Source organism: Crocodylus porosus, unplaced genomic scaffold (assembly GCF_001723895.1).
Source record: "Crocodylus porosus isolate Cpor-Errol unplaced genomic scaffold, CroPor_comp1, whole genome shotgun sequence".
In the NCBI taxonomy this organism is placed as follows: Eukaryota; Metazoa; Chordata; order Crocodylia; family Crocodylidae; genus Crocodylus; species Crocodylus porosus.
In genome coordinates, this window is record NW_017728906.1 from 40,337,043 (window position 1) to 40,349,637 (window position 12,595).

The window sequence follows — 12,595 nt, forward strand, 5'->3', positions numbered from 1 at the left end:
CGCATGTGTAGCTTAATGCCAGTGGAGAAAAGTACAAAGCGTTCATTTTGATTAACAGTCGACTTCAAGGTTACATAAATGTGAGAGTGCCGCGCGGCAGTTATATAGAAAAGGAAAAATAATATAAAGTCTTTGCTAAAAACTATAAGATAGTTACAGGAGGCACTAGAGAGCTGCTCCTTGGGCCATCTTAACGCTTAGGGGAGTCCATTAATTCACAGCCTGTCCTCTCTCCTGCCTGGGAAAGGGGAAGGATATGAAGTAGCAGGTGGAAGCTCCTCAGGAGCCAAGCAAAGGGAGCAGCATGGCAAACCCCCTGCCTGCTTTCTATGCTGGGAACTCCAGCATAGGAAGTAGGTGGAGAACAGCTGGGCTCCTCCTTCCCTCCGCTCCCCTCCCCTCCTGGTCTATGGGATAGGCAGGAGAAGCTGGCTCACATGCCTCCTCCAGACTGGGGTGGCCCTGGTCTTAGGGAGGCATCAGAGCCTTTCCCCTGGCTCTACTCTTCCTGGTCCCTGGGAAGAGTGCAAACCTTCAGTCTCCCAGGAGAAACTCCTTCAGAAACAATTTAACTCCGGTTGTTCCTGGGTTATTTTTCTCCCAGCCATTTTTACTTTGGGAGAATAAGCTTGCGCCTCTGCACATTTGTGTTTCCTACTATGAGAATGAAGATTTTCCTGGTTAAAACTGAACATCTGTACCTGGCCTGATGGAGTGAATTTAAAGCTCCTGACCATAGGAAGTGACTAGACATCTTAAAATGAGGTCTGAAGCTAGTCAGAAAATTAGATGCAGAGATAAGGAGACAAGATTCCAGGAAGTGATTGGAGAACGGGAGAAGGACTGAGAGCTCAAAAAGTATGAAGAGAAACATTGTAATAGTAATAGTTTATTTATTGCATTTTCAAAGACAATATAATAAAACAAGCAATAAAAATTGCATAGAATAGCACACCTACAATCATATAATTATATACAATTCTTGCTAAGAACACACAATAAGATTATCTATGCCAGAAGCCTACACAAAATAAAAACGCTACATAGTGTATGATAATATAAAGAAAAAAATTAAATAATCTAAATCATTCTTCCCAAAAAAGCATCTTCTGTCCAAATATGGGATCAGACACCAACTGTCCATGACAACTGGATTCATAAGAGTGAATCTTAGTTTAGTAATAGCCTAGTTGTTTGTAGTTTTGCACCACAGACAGGTAGGTTTCTGGCAGAAGGGCTTTTTCATTAGTTTAAAAAAAAATGGAATGCTTGAGACAGTTTCACTGCCAGCATATCTGTTTGCGTGCTAGGATCTTTGATGGTTTGCTTTAAATTATAGGGGAAATATTGGATTAGGGACTCTCAGTACATTTCTCAGGCCATTTGTCTGGAGGAGAATATAGATGTTTTTTAACTATTCAAACCAGGGTTTATTTGGCAAAGGAAACCCTTCTAGAATGCACTTCTTGGGGTATCTGGTAGATGTAAAAGATCTAATTTTTATCCAGCAGTTTAGAGTTTTAAATTGAACTATGATCAAGGGTCTGATTAACCTTTCAGTGGGCCCTAGGGAAACAAACTTGTGGTCCTTTACTTTTTTTCACTCAATAATTATAATATGTATAATAAGCACAATTGGGTCCCTTCTTCACTTAGTCCCTAGGCATGTGCCAACTTTGTCTATGTGTTAATCTGGCCCTGCTAAGATGCTTACATTCATCAGTCTGGTTTCAGAGCACATCAGCTCCCCCCATTGTAGAATTAGGTAGAGATTAAAAACGTTGTGCTTAGATAGTGTAAGTGAGTAGACTGTTGAGCGAAAAGAGATGTATATAGTTGTGCCAGAAGGAAGCCAAGGAGCTGGTAGAAGATAAAAGACACTTAGGCTGGGTCCACACAAGCAGGGACGTGATTTTGCAGCAGCACAAATAGTAGTGGTACAAATTTGTGCTGCTACTTTGTGCCACAGCACATGCCCCTGCCCATGTGATTTGTAGTGTGATTGGCCCAGTGCTCCATGTGCTGCAGTGCAGGGGTGGCTGGCTGGGGCACAGGGTGCCTCAGCAGGGGCTAGCCATCCCCTGTCTGAGGCACCCTATGCTCTGGCCAGCTAGGGAGCAGCACATGGAGATGGAGGAGCAGGCAGCCCTGGGCTACCTGCTCCTCCATCTCCATGCACTGTGGAGCCCCCATACTAAGGCACACTGTGCCCCCACTAGGTGCTCCCCATCTGGCTGGGGTGCAGTGTGCCTTGAGACAGGGGGGCAGGCAGCCTTGGGCTGGCTGCTCCCTTGTGTCCTCATGCCTCAGTGTCAGGGCTCCATTGTGGAGGCACACTGCACCCCAGCCAGCCATGGAACAGCTGGTTGGGGCACAATGTGCCCCAAGACAGGGGAGCAGCCAGCCCAAGGCTGCCTGCTTCTTTGTCTCCAGGTGCTTCAGTGTGAGGGCTCTGCTGCTCCATGCGCTGCAGGGGGAGTGGTGGTGATGGTGGTGGGGGCTTCCTGGAGCACAGCGTGCTTCAGTGTGGGGTTAGCTGCTGAGGCACACTGTGCCCTGGCGAGCTAAGGAACAGCACGTGGAGACAGGGGAGCAGGCAGCCCAATTCATTAGGCCCATACCAAACTCAATAATGGGCAAAGATTTGGGAGTTCAAAATGCAAAATCAAGTCCACATTTTACAGCTGTCCTCTATTGCTATATGGATCACTACCAATGCCTAGCATCCATGTGTTTGTTTCATATGCTGGCCTCTACTTTTGTAATGTGCTGGTTAAAAATCCAGGAGTACTTGAAGGCTTCCACAGAAATAACGGAAAGTAGAAAATCATAATAAGTAAGGCCGAAAGGGGTCTTGAAATGTCACCTAGTCTATCCCTGTACCCAAAGGTAAATCATTCCTGATAGCTGTCTAACCCAGAATTTGCCTTGCGGGGTGGGGAAAGATGACAGATTGCTGGGGGATTGTAGAAATCATTTCTGCTGATTGCTGCCTGATGCCCCTCCTTTTTCAGTTGCTACTAGCATTTTTCCTAACAATGACTACTGCTGACAAGCAGCATCAGCAGCAGTTGATGGTGGGTGGTCAGTTCCCCTTACTGCTGACTCTGACAAGGAGATGTTGCTACCACTGAAGTAGAGCTGGCATGAGTGCCCAACCCTGCTACTGTGGTGCATAAACCAACAAACTTGGGGAAATGTTGGTCTAATCAGTTCTTGAAAAACTTTGATCATGGAGTTTCCACCACCTCTCTAAGTGACCCTTAGCTATCCTTACTATTAGACTGTTTTTCCTAATGTCTAAACTAAATCTCCCTTGCTGCAATTTAACCCCGCTCTTTACTTCATGTCCTATTCCCAGTCAACAATCCCCAGAAGAACAGTTTCTTTTCATTTCATATAACCTTTCTCTCTGTAGTAACCTTTTACATAGTTGAAGACTTGTTATTTCTCCCCTTTGTTTTCTCTTTTCTAGATTAAACAAACCTAATTTTTTTCTGTCTTCCCTGATATAATTATGATTTCTAGAGTTCTGACAATTTCTGTCGTTGTCTTCTGCCTTTTTCTAGTTGGTCAACATCTTTCTTGAAGTGTGGTGCCAAAACTGGACACGTTATTCCAGATGTGGCCTAACCAACGTTGAGTAGAATGGACGTATTACCTCACATCTTACATGCAAAACTTGTTTACATATGACAATACATACGACACATGGTTACCATTCTCACAACTGTATGACACTGCTGAATCATGATCAGTCTGTGATCCACTATAAGCCCCAGCTCCCTTTCTGCAAAATTGCCATCTGGTTCTTCCCTATCTGTGCATATTGTAATTGTGTACTTGTAGTACGTTGCACTTTTACTGAATCTCATTCTTTGATCAGACTAGAAGATATATCTAAGCTATACATTTTGCCATGCATGGCCATCTTCAATGGGGTACGCTAAAAGATTTGTTACCCATACAAATCCTGTGCAGCACAGACAAACCAAATTGCCCAGTCTGTATTTTGGATTGCTTTTGAAGGTCTTTTTAAACAGCTGCCAGGGTTATATTTTGGGCTCCTTTTAGAAAGTTCAGAGAGTGACTAAGTGGTAGTATATCTGGCATATTTGGGTGCAGCTAATGGGGGAGGCCATTGTACAGTCAAAACAAATGTCTGCAGTATGCTGCTGGCTACTTAAGAACAATGGGTATCTATTTATTGTTGATTATCTTAGGGGCATACTGTAAGTCTCTCTTGAAACTGGACAATATTGAATGATTTTGAAATCACCTAATTTAATTTTACAGGTGAAAAAAGGAACTTGTATAATTCAAATTGTGTGCTTCAACACATTGAACTAATGTACTGATTTTTAGTACCTGTATCTATAGCTACTAGAAAATGGCGCATTAGACTAATCTACTCTGCTGTAATTGCTGCATACATATAGACCCTGATTTTTACTGCACTCTAGATTAGTCTAATGCACAGTAAAGTGTCTCATGTAGGAGCACCCAGTATGAACTGGAATTGTGATTTCATACTTACTCAAGTCAATGGAAAGCCCCTCATGACTTAATTCTTCTTCACTGCTAAGACACCTCTGACTGGTTATGTCTACACAGGGCACTTTAGTGCACATTAATATAATGTAATGCACAGTAAAGTGTCACCATCTACACATGTACAGAAATTACTGTGCAGTAGATTAGTCTAATGTGCTGCTTTCTAGTACCTGTAGATACAGGTATAAGAAAATGGTGCATTAAACTAATGTGCCAAAGAGAACATGTAGGTGTTGACTGGGAGCAAATTGCTCCTGGCCAGCATAGGCAGTAGGGGGCCACAAGGGGCAGGGAGAGCTGTCCTGGCTGCTGGGCAGCTGCCTCTCAGCCATATGGATTTCAGGATGCATGGAGCTGTCCTGGCTCTGGAGGCAGCCCTGATTTATGTGGGGTGGAGGAAAGGGAATATGGGGAGCTGTCCCAGCTCAGAGGGCAGCTGCCTGCCAGCCCCATGCAGATCAGGACCTGTCCCGATCTCTGTGTGGCTAGGAGGCAGTTGCCTAGCTGCCAGAACAGCAATCCTAGCCCTGTGGAGATCAGGATGGGTCCCGATCTGTGCAAGGCTGGCAGGCAGCTGCCCACTAAGCTGGGACAGCTCCCCTTGCCACACCCCTCCACCTCCGCCCTACGCAGCTCAGGGCTGCCCCCAGAGCTGGGAGAGCTAGAGGCTGGCACCCAGGGGAGTCTGAAGCTTCTCCTGGATGCTGCAGGAGGGTAGAGAAGGGCAGGAGCAGCCCTGGACTGGACTGCTCCTGCTGGGCACAATTTGCTCCCAATGTGGAAGCCTGAATTTTCTGCAGAGAAAACACAGTTGCATTAATTGCATGTGTAGATGAGCCCACTTAGTTTCTGTTAACAGGACCAGGTACAAAGAAGCATTCTGTTCACCTGTGTGGACATGCTTTCAGTGCTCCACACTTTCAATGGGGAATCAGTGAAATAGTTTCCATTGCCTCCAGAATCACACATTCATTTCACTAGGCAGTACATCCATCCCTCTAGAGATGGACAGTAGCTGTCTCACATATATTACTGAAGTGTAATCCATTAAAAATGGCATTATTTCAGATCAGTATCAGTGTAAGTGCTGCATATGGCATTAACTAGTTACTGGATAAAGTGGACAAATAGGAACTAGAACCCAAGACCTCTCTCAGTCAATGTAGTGGCCCTCATCTTGGCCATAGAAGCAGATTCTCCGTTTCCTGGTTTCATAAATCCATCCCTTTAGCTGCTTGATGGCACAGCTGTAACAACAAGGTGCCCCTAGTTCTGCATAGTGTGGTAGTTGTGACGCTGTCCTATGGTGTGAGAGGTGAGCCCTTGCTGATATCCCTTTGAGGAGAGTGGGCCTAGATCGTGCATCTTCTTGGGTAGAGTTTTTAATACATTGCAACACAAATCTGCAGCTTGCAACAGTGTCAAGCCACTACTAGTCCTGGTTTTGGGTCAACTGCAATTTCAGAGGTCTTGCACAGTTTTTATTTGACTCCAGGGGGAAATTAAATTGCAACAAAACATAAAGGGAGCTGAATGCCTTGGTGGTCATATTGAATTGTTTCCCAGAATACACAGCTGGGCAAACAGTCATTTTGGGTACAAGGCGACAGGTAAAAATGTAGACTTTTTATTAAAATTCTGATGATTATGCAGGATGAAGTACAATGTCATTTCATGTCTTCTAAAACTATGAAAGTACCATTTACATTCCTTAACAGCAAAGTAGAATTTTGCCCCTGTTGTCTGTAAAAGGTGTTGGACCAGAGACAAACTGCCCCCAACGTAAGTGAGAAGAATAAGAAAAGAGCATCCAGTGTTTGTCAGTAATAGAAGAAACTATGGGCTAAAGTAGAATAATTGCAGTGATAAAAAAAATCACGTTCAAGGCATTTTGCACTTTTGGGCACTATCAATAAATGTAAGATAAAGTCAACTGGCAAACAAATGAGAAATACAATTCATCTTTGATATTAAATAATCCATGAGTAATTTGAATAGTGCTCACAAAAAGATGCATACTTATTCTTTAGCAAAAGGCCAGCTGCAGTTCTGGTAGTATAATACTTCTTCATTTAATTTAATAGAAAACACAGGAGACGGTACAAGCACGTGGATTATAATAGTTGCAGTCGTATTTTCAGTTGTCGGTTTTCTTCTTTTGGTCGTGCTTATTGTGATTATTGTATATTGCTGCCACCGCCAAAAAAAGAAAGGTAAGTGGATTTTGCTAATGTATTTTTTAAGTCTTAAATTAGCTATAATCTGTTATCGCATCAGTTAAGGCATTCTGCAAATTTTGGTAAGGAATGTTCAGACAGACAGGGAATTTTGGGAACTTGTAGCTTGTAGACAATGCATTTCATTTTTCTGTTACCCCATAAGAAGTTAGCTTTTTCTTGGTGGATTCATTAGTATTTCTACCATAGTAAAAATGTAGTGTGTTAATGTCAACAGTGCCTTATTAGAACACAGATCTCATTGATTGTCAATGCACACCTTCATCTAGATATGTGATGTATAGCTATAATAAATACATTAAATGAATACTTTCATGGTGTTCATTTTCCATGTAAACAGTTGTGCAGGAGTGATATGTGATTACAAGTGGAAGGGGACAGAACTTTGTTCTAATACAGAAATTGAGAGCCTCTGTAGTAGGTCATGTTTAATTGTACCATATTTTAAATTCATTTCTTTCATTTCTTTCAGAATCCACCTATCAAAAGGAGATGAGGTAAGTTGAATATCACAGGAAATATTGTCCCTTGGTTATGACCCTCTTGTGCTGTCTTCAGCACTGTCAAAAAGCTCCTAATCTGACCTGATCTGAGCTGAATATTCCCCTGATTCATGCTTTGTGTCAGGTAATTTATGTTGTCCCATAATCCCCTCTACTGCAACCCTAGGCTTAAGGGATGTGTCAGAAGACAAGGGTAAGGTCCTGCACTTCAAAATGGCAGCAGGGGTGCTTTAACTAAAGTTTGTGGGCAGGCCTGGGGGTGGGCCAAAACCTCACATCCGCTCCTATACTTCCGTGCCATGGCTCCCCCACCCCATGCCGCCGACCCACATGGCAAAAAAACTGCTGCAAAAAACCTGCTCCAGTTTTGGGGGCCAATCTCAAGGGGGTCATGTGCCTCCCCATGCTCCCCCCACCCCACCAGTCACCTGTGCTGGCTAGAGAGTCTTGCTGTTGTGATCAGGGTCAGACAAATCACCATATTTGGGGTCAAGAAGGAATTTTACCCAATGGTCAAATTGGTATGGACTACGGGGCGGGGGGTGCCTTCATCTGTAGCAGGGGTGTGACCTTCTATCTGGGATCTCTTGCGTGTATATTAGCAACCTTTTACAGAAGCAGACCACAGGATATTGGCTGCTGTGGTCCCATTTGCTTTACCTGTGGCAGGTTAGGTTGTTATGTTTTGTGCTGTGTCAGGGTTGATGATAGTTTTCTGGCGAGGTTAGATTATGGATTTGTATAGGATGGTTTGGCTGGGATTGATAAGCCTTGGCTGAGCTGATATAGCTAGAGATAGTCCTGCTTTGAGCAGGGGGTTGGACTAGATGACCTCCTGAGGTTCCTTCCAACCCTCATTTTTGTCTATGATTCTGTAGTTTTGTGATCCTGCTTCAGGCAGGGGATTCAACTATATGAAGTCCCTTTCAGCCCTGTTTCTCTATGATTTCTGCATACTACTGCCACAAGTAGGTACCCAGGCACAATGTTTGAAACTATTTGGATTTGAATGATCTTAGGGGCCTTGCTATCTACGACAATAACTCAGAATCATAATGACAGAAATGTGGTGTAAAGCCATCATTGCTCCCCAGTCTCCCTGTGCTGTGAGTTTTGTGCTGAGCCTCTTGCCAGTACAGCACAACTTCTTACTCTACTTTTAGTTTTTCTTTCCTCTAAATTATCATGCAACCTGGTCTGGATATTGTAAACCACTACCCTAAAAAATGTCAGAAAATTGCCCATTAGACTCTTTCAGGTGAATCACCACCACACTATTTCTGACTATAATAAAAACATAAAAACCTTGGTTAAAAAGATCAGAATGCTTTAGTTAGCACATCTTGGTTTCAGTGAGGTATTTAATGGTCTGCTTTTAAGCATGAGTAGTTCCCTCTACACATATGCTTAAACATTAGATATATGTCCTCAGATGCTTTGCTGACATCTGAGCCTGAAACCAGGCTTCAGTTTGTGACTTAGCAGCAGTTTCCAATTTGCAACAGGTTTTCTCTCAGGCTCAGTTCTTCACATTTGCAACCAATTCCACAGGAGGGCACTGTTCACTGCAGCAGCTACCTCCAAGTTTCCAAAAGATGGAGTTAGCTGTGTTAGTCTGAAGTCAAGCAGAAGGCAGGATAGATTTGTAACTTGTATATCACAAACTTGTGGGAACGGCATCTGAAGAAGCTTTTGCCCCATGAAAGCTTGTGGTATAATATGTATATCTACTTTGGTTAGTCAATAAAGTGCAAATCTACCCTGCCTTCTACTTTTCAAAAAGACTACAGTAGGTGTACTACTTCCAGAAAACTTAGGATATCACTCTACTAGAATTTCTGGTGTACAAAGGCGGGCTGAAACTGAGACATATTGATTCATGTTAACTGAGACAGATTGGCAGACAAATTAGATCATGTCCCCTGTTTTTTAAGGATCATTAGAGTTGGACTGTAAAACAAAACAAACAAAAACAAAGACTGCCCAGTGATCACTGTCAACGTTTCCTACTTAGTTATGAGTATCAGATACACCTGAATACAAAGCAAATTAATTGTGTACACCACTGCATTGGTACAAAACACCTTAAAAATGCATGCTTCTGTTCATTAATATTAAGAGCCTGTTTGTCACTATTAATGGTACCATGGAAGTTTTATCACATAACTTTGAGTTATTCATTTTTATTTTCAGGGTTAAACCACGAATTGATATACAATTATTGCTTGTGGGATATTTAATTCTACTCTTCATGCTGTCTTTTAATCACCCTCTAATAATGAGTTTTGTATGTAGAACTTTGTCAAAAGTCTTTTGAAAGTCTAAATAGATGTTCTTGACCACTTCTTTGTTATTCAGTACTGATGCATTTAAAGAATTCTGAGAGATTAGTGAAGCATGACTTGCTATTGCAGAAATCATTTTGGAAAATCATCAGATCAAGAACTTTTAATCTTTTGTTATTGTTTAAAAAAATATTATTTCAGTTAATATACCAGGAACAGATATACAGACAGGTTGGGCTAAATCAGCAAAACAGCTGAGGCCAAATCTAGGGACAACTTTATATTTGGATTGTTGCATCAGCAGAGCTTATTCTAGCATTTTAATCTAGTCCTGCCCAGAACCCACTGTGAACATTAATTTTGCCAGGGCAGAATCTATGGAAAGAGTCTACTCAACAGATAAAGTCAAAATTCCAGAGAATGTATTTGCTAAAATGCAATGATAAAATCTTCCTCCCAGATCCCAGAGAGTTGCCTAAGTGTCTCTGCCTACAGTTGGCTACCGAGTACTTTTCTACAGGTTTTACATGAGGCTAGTGTAGAATATTCCCAGTTTCACTCTGGTTGTCTCTTTCCCTGTATATTCCCTGAATTTGACCTCTGGTAAATTAAGTTAGATCTTAATGAAATGTTGAATACTTTTAGACCTCATTTCAGCAAAAAAAATACCCTTATGCTTAAATTTAAACACAAATTCGTCATTGGGACTGACATTCAGTGGAATTTACATTTAATATAATTCTTAAAGTGAAGCACATGTTGAAATGTTTTGATGGACCAGCGCCCTAGGCTGTAGCTTGAATATAAGAAGTTACATGTGTGAATACTTTTTGCAGGATTGGTACTTTTATTTGTTCTCTTCACTATCAAAAGAATGTGCCCCCTGCCCACCAATGTAACCCCCCATGCCTTTTTGGCACTAGAAGAAATGGATAAGTTATCCCAGAAGCATGCTGTTTTCTTAGAACAAACATGGCTGCCCTTGACTTCACAAGTTTTAAGGATCATATAAAATAAACTATTCAGTGGCATGCAAGATGTGTACTTATATCTCTAAGTTAGTGGTTCTCAACCTTTTTAGACTTGAAGCACCACTGGATAAACTTGAGGTACCCCTAAGAAAATGCTGGCTCTTAACTTTCCCCTGTTTTTTGACTATATAGATAAAAATAGATATATAGATACAAAAATTCTGTTGCAAAGAACGCAGCTATGGATTTCTATTTGAAATCTCTGGGCACCTATACACATGCCGGATATCTGCTCCAACATTTACTAATTAGCACGTGTCAGAGCAGACTTGATAAATTAAATCTAACAGACTACATGTCACATGTATTCACTGTTCCCATGCTTCAAGATGAGAGCAGGAGCTTTAACTGAAGCGTGTCAAATGAACTTTAGTTAAAGCACCCCTGCTGCCATTTTGAAGTGCAGGACCCTGAATACATGTGACACTGAGGCTGTTTTAATTACAGCAGCTCTTGGATCCACTGTAATTAAAGTGCCCTCCACTTCACCCCAGAGCACATGTAAAGACATCTTCTGGGGTTATCTTGTGAATTGGGTTTGCACACCTAACAGAGTTGTGGTGTGGTATTAAAACCAAGTATTCAGTATACTCATCCAAACTTGACATTTGTTAATTTTAGATTTGCTTAGCTGTTGACCTTGCCCATCTATGTATGTTTTACTTTAATGGTATGTTTATATAAAATATAAAAATAAATGCATAAGCTTCCTCAAACAATGGGAACAAACAAAAAACCTCCCAATCCAGCTGTAATCCCCTGCAGTTCCACCTCCTTTGCTTCCTGTTATGCTTGCAAGTTTATGATCCCTTCTTGCACTTTACCTTTCACCTGCTAAAACTTCATGTTGTTTGTAGATTCTTGTGCAGAACCTTCTGGAAGGTTTCACATAGCCCTGCCCACTACTTCCTCAAAACCTGAACAAAAAAATTAGTCTTTTGCTGATCCCAAGAGTGCTCATTAACTCTGGTTTGAGCTAGTTTGGAGTGGATAGAACAGAAATGTGGATACAAATGACGCTTGCTACTTTTCAAATACATGTGGGTTAAACTTTAAAAAGACAAGAACTCCTTATTTAATCTATCTTGATTTACTTAAGAGAGGACAATACATATGAGATGTCCTCACTGTAGCGTACACCTTGCTAAAAGACTTATTACAACTACAGCTCCTTCTTTTGCCCCAGCAGACACATCAGCTCAAAGGACAGAGTGGAGTGGGGGAGGTAGACTATTACTCCCCTGCTTCCTAGACTGGCCCACAGAGTTGGCACCAACTTATGTGAATCAAGGGACTATTAGGGGGAGAAAATTAGAACATAAGAACTGGCATGCTGGGTGAAACCAATGGTCTATTTAGTCTCTGACAGCAGCAGAAGCATTGGCAACATGTAGAGGGTGCACGCAGGTGCACGTGCATGCCCTGAGATTGGCAGTGCACCCCCTGAGATTGACCGCCGCTGCCAGCAGCACCTGCAGGCAGTCGCTGCTCGCCACCCCTCCCTCTCACCACCATCACCACTGTGACTGCCTGCGGGAGCTCCCCACTCACCACTGCTATGCCCCCACTGCTGCCACACCCTGTGGGCAGTCGTCATGCCCCCCCAGCCTCAGGAGGCACATAACATTTATGAGAAAAAATGTATGCTATAGGGGGAGGGCACTGAACCAGATATTTCTAGAGTGATCTACCCCCTATTCAATACTTGCCTTGGAATCCACCATTATTGACAGTTGGGACACAAGGAAACTTTCCACGCTGTCCACAATGCAGACCTGTGAGTCAGCAACACAGTCTAACACAGAATTTGAGATTGAAATTCATTTTATACAAAAGCCATGAAGTGGGTCAGAGACTGGAGGTCTTGGGGGTAAAGTTTTGTATTTCCCAGTTGCTGAATAAGTAGAAACTCTAGTTAGGGTTTATCCAGGACTCCACCTGCAATATAATAGTTTCAAGCATGAGAAATATTTTAATTACCTTTT

The 12,595-nt window shown here is 42.2% G+C and overlaps 1 protein-coding gene across 2 annotated transcripts in view; it reads left to right on the forward strand.

Moving 5' to 3' along the window:
- IGSF5 (immunoglobulin superfamily member 5) overlaps positions 1–12,595 on the forward strand; it is a 70,975-nt gene that overhangs the window by 27,158 nt on the left and 31,222 nt on the right. For both annotated transcript variants that reach the window (XM_019528960.1, XM_019528961.1), the window contains exons 5-6: positions 6,639–6,767; positions 7,264–7,288. In XM_019528960.1, coding sequence (XP_019384505.1) covers positions 6,639–6,767; positions 7,264–7,288 — 154 coding nt within the window. The remainder of the gene's footprint in view (positions 1–6,638; positions 6,768–7,263; positions 7,289–12,595) is intronic.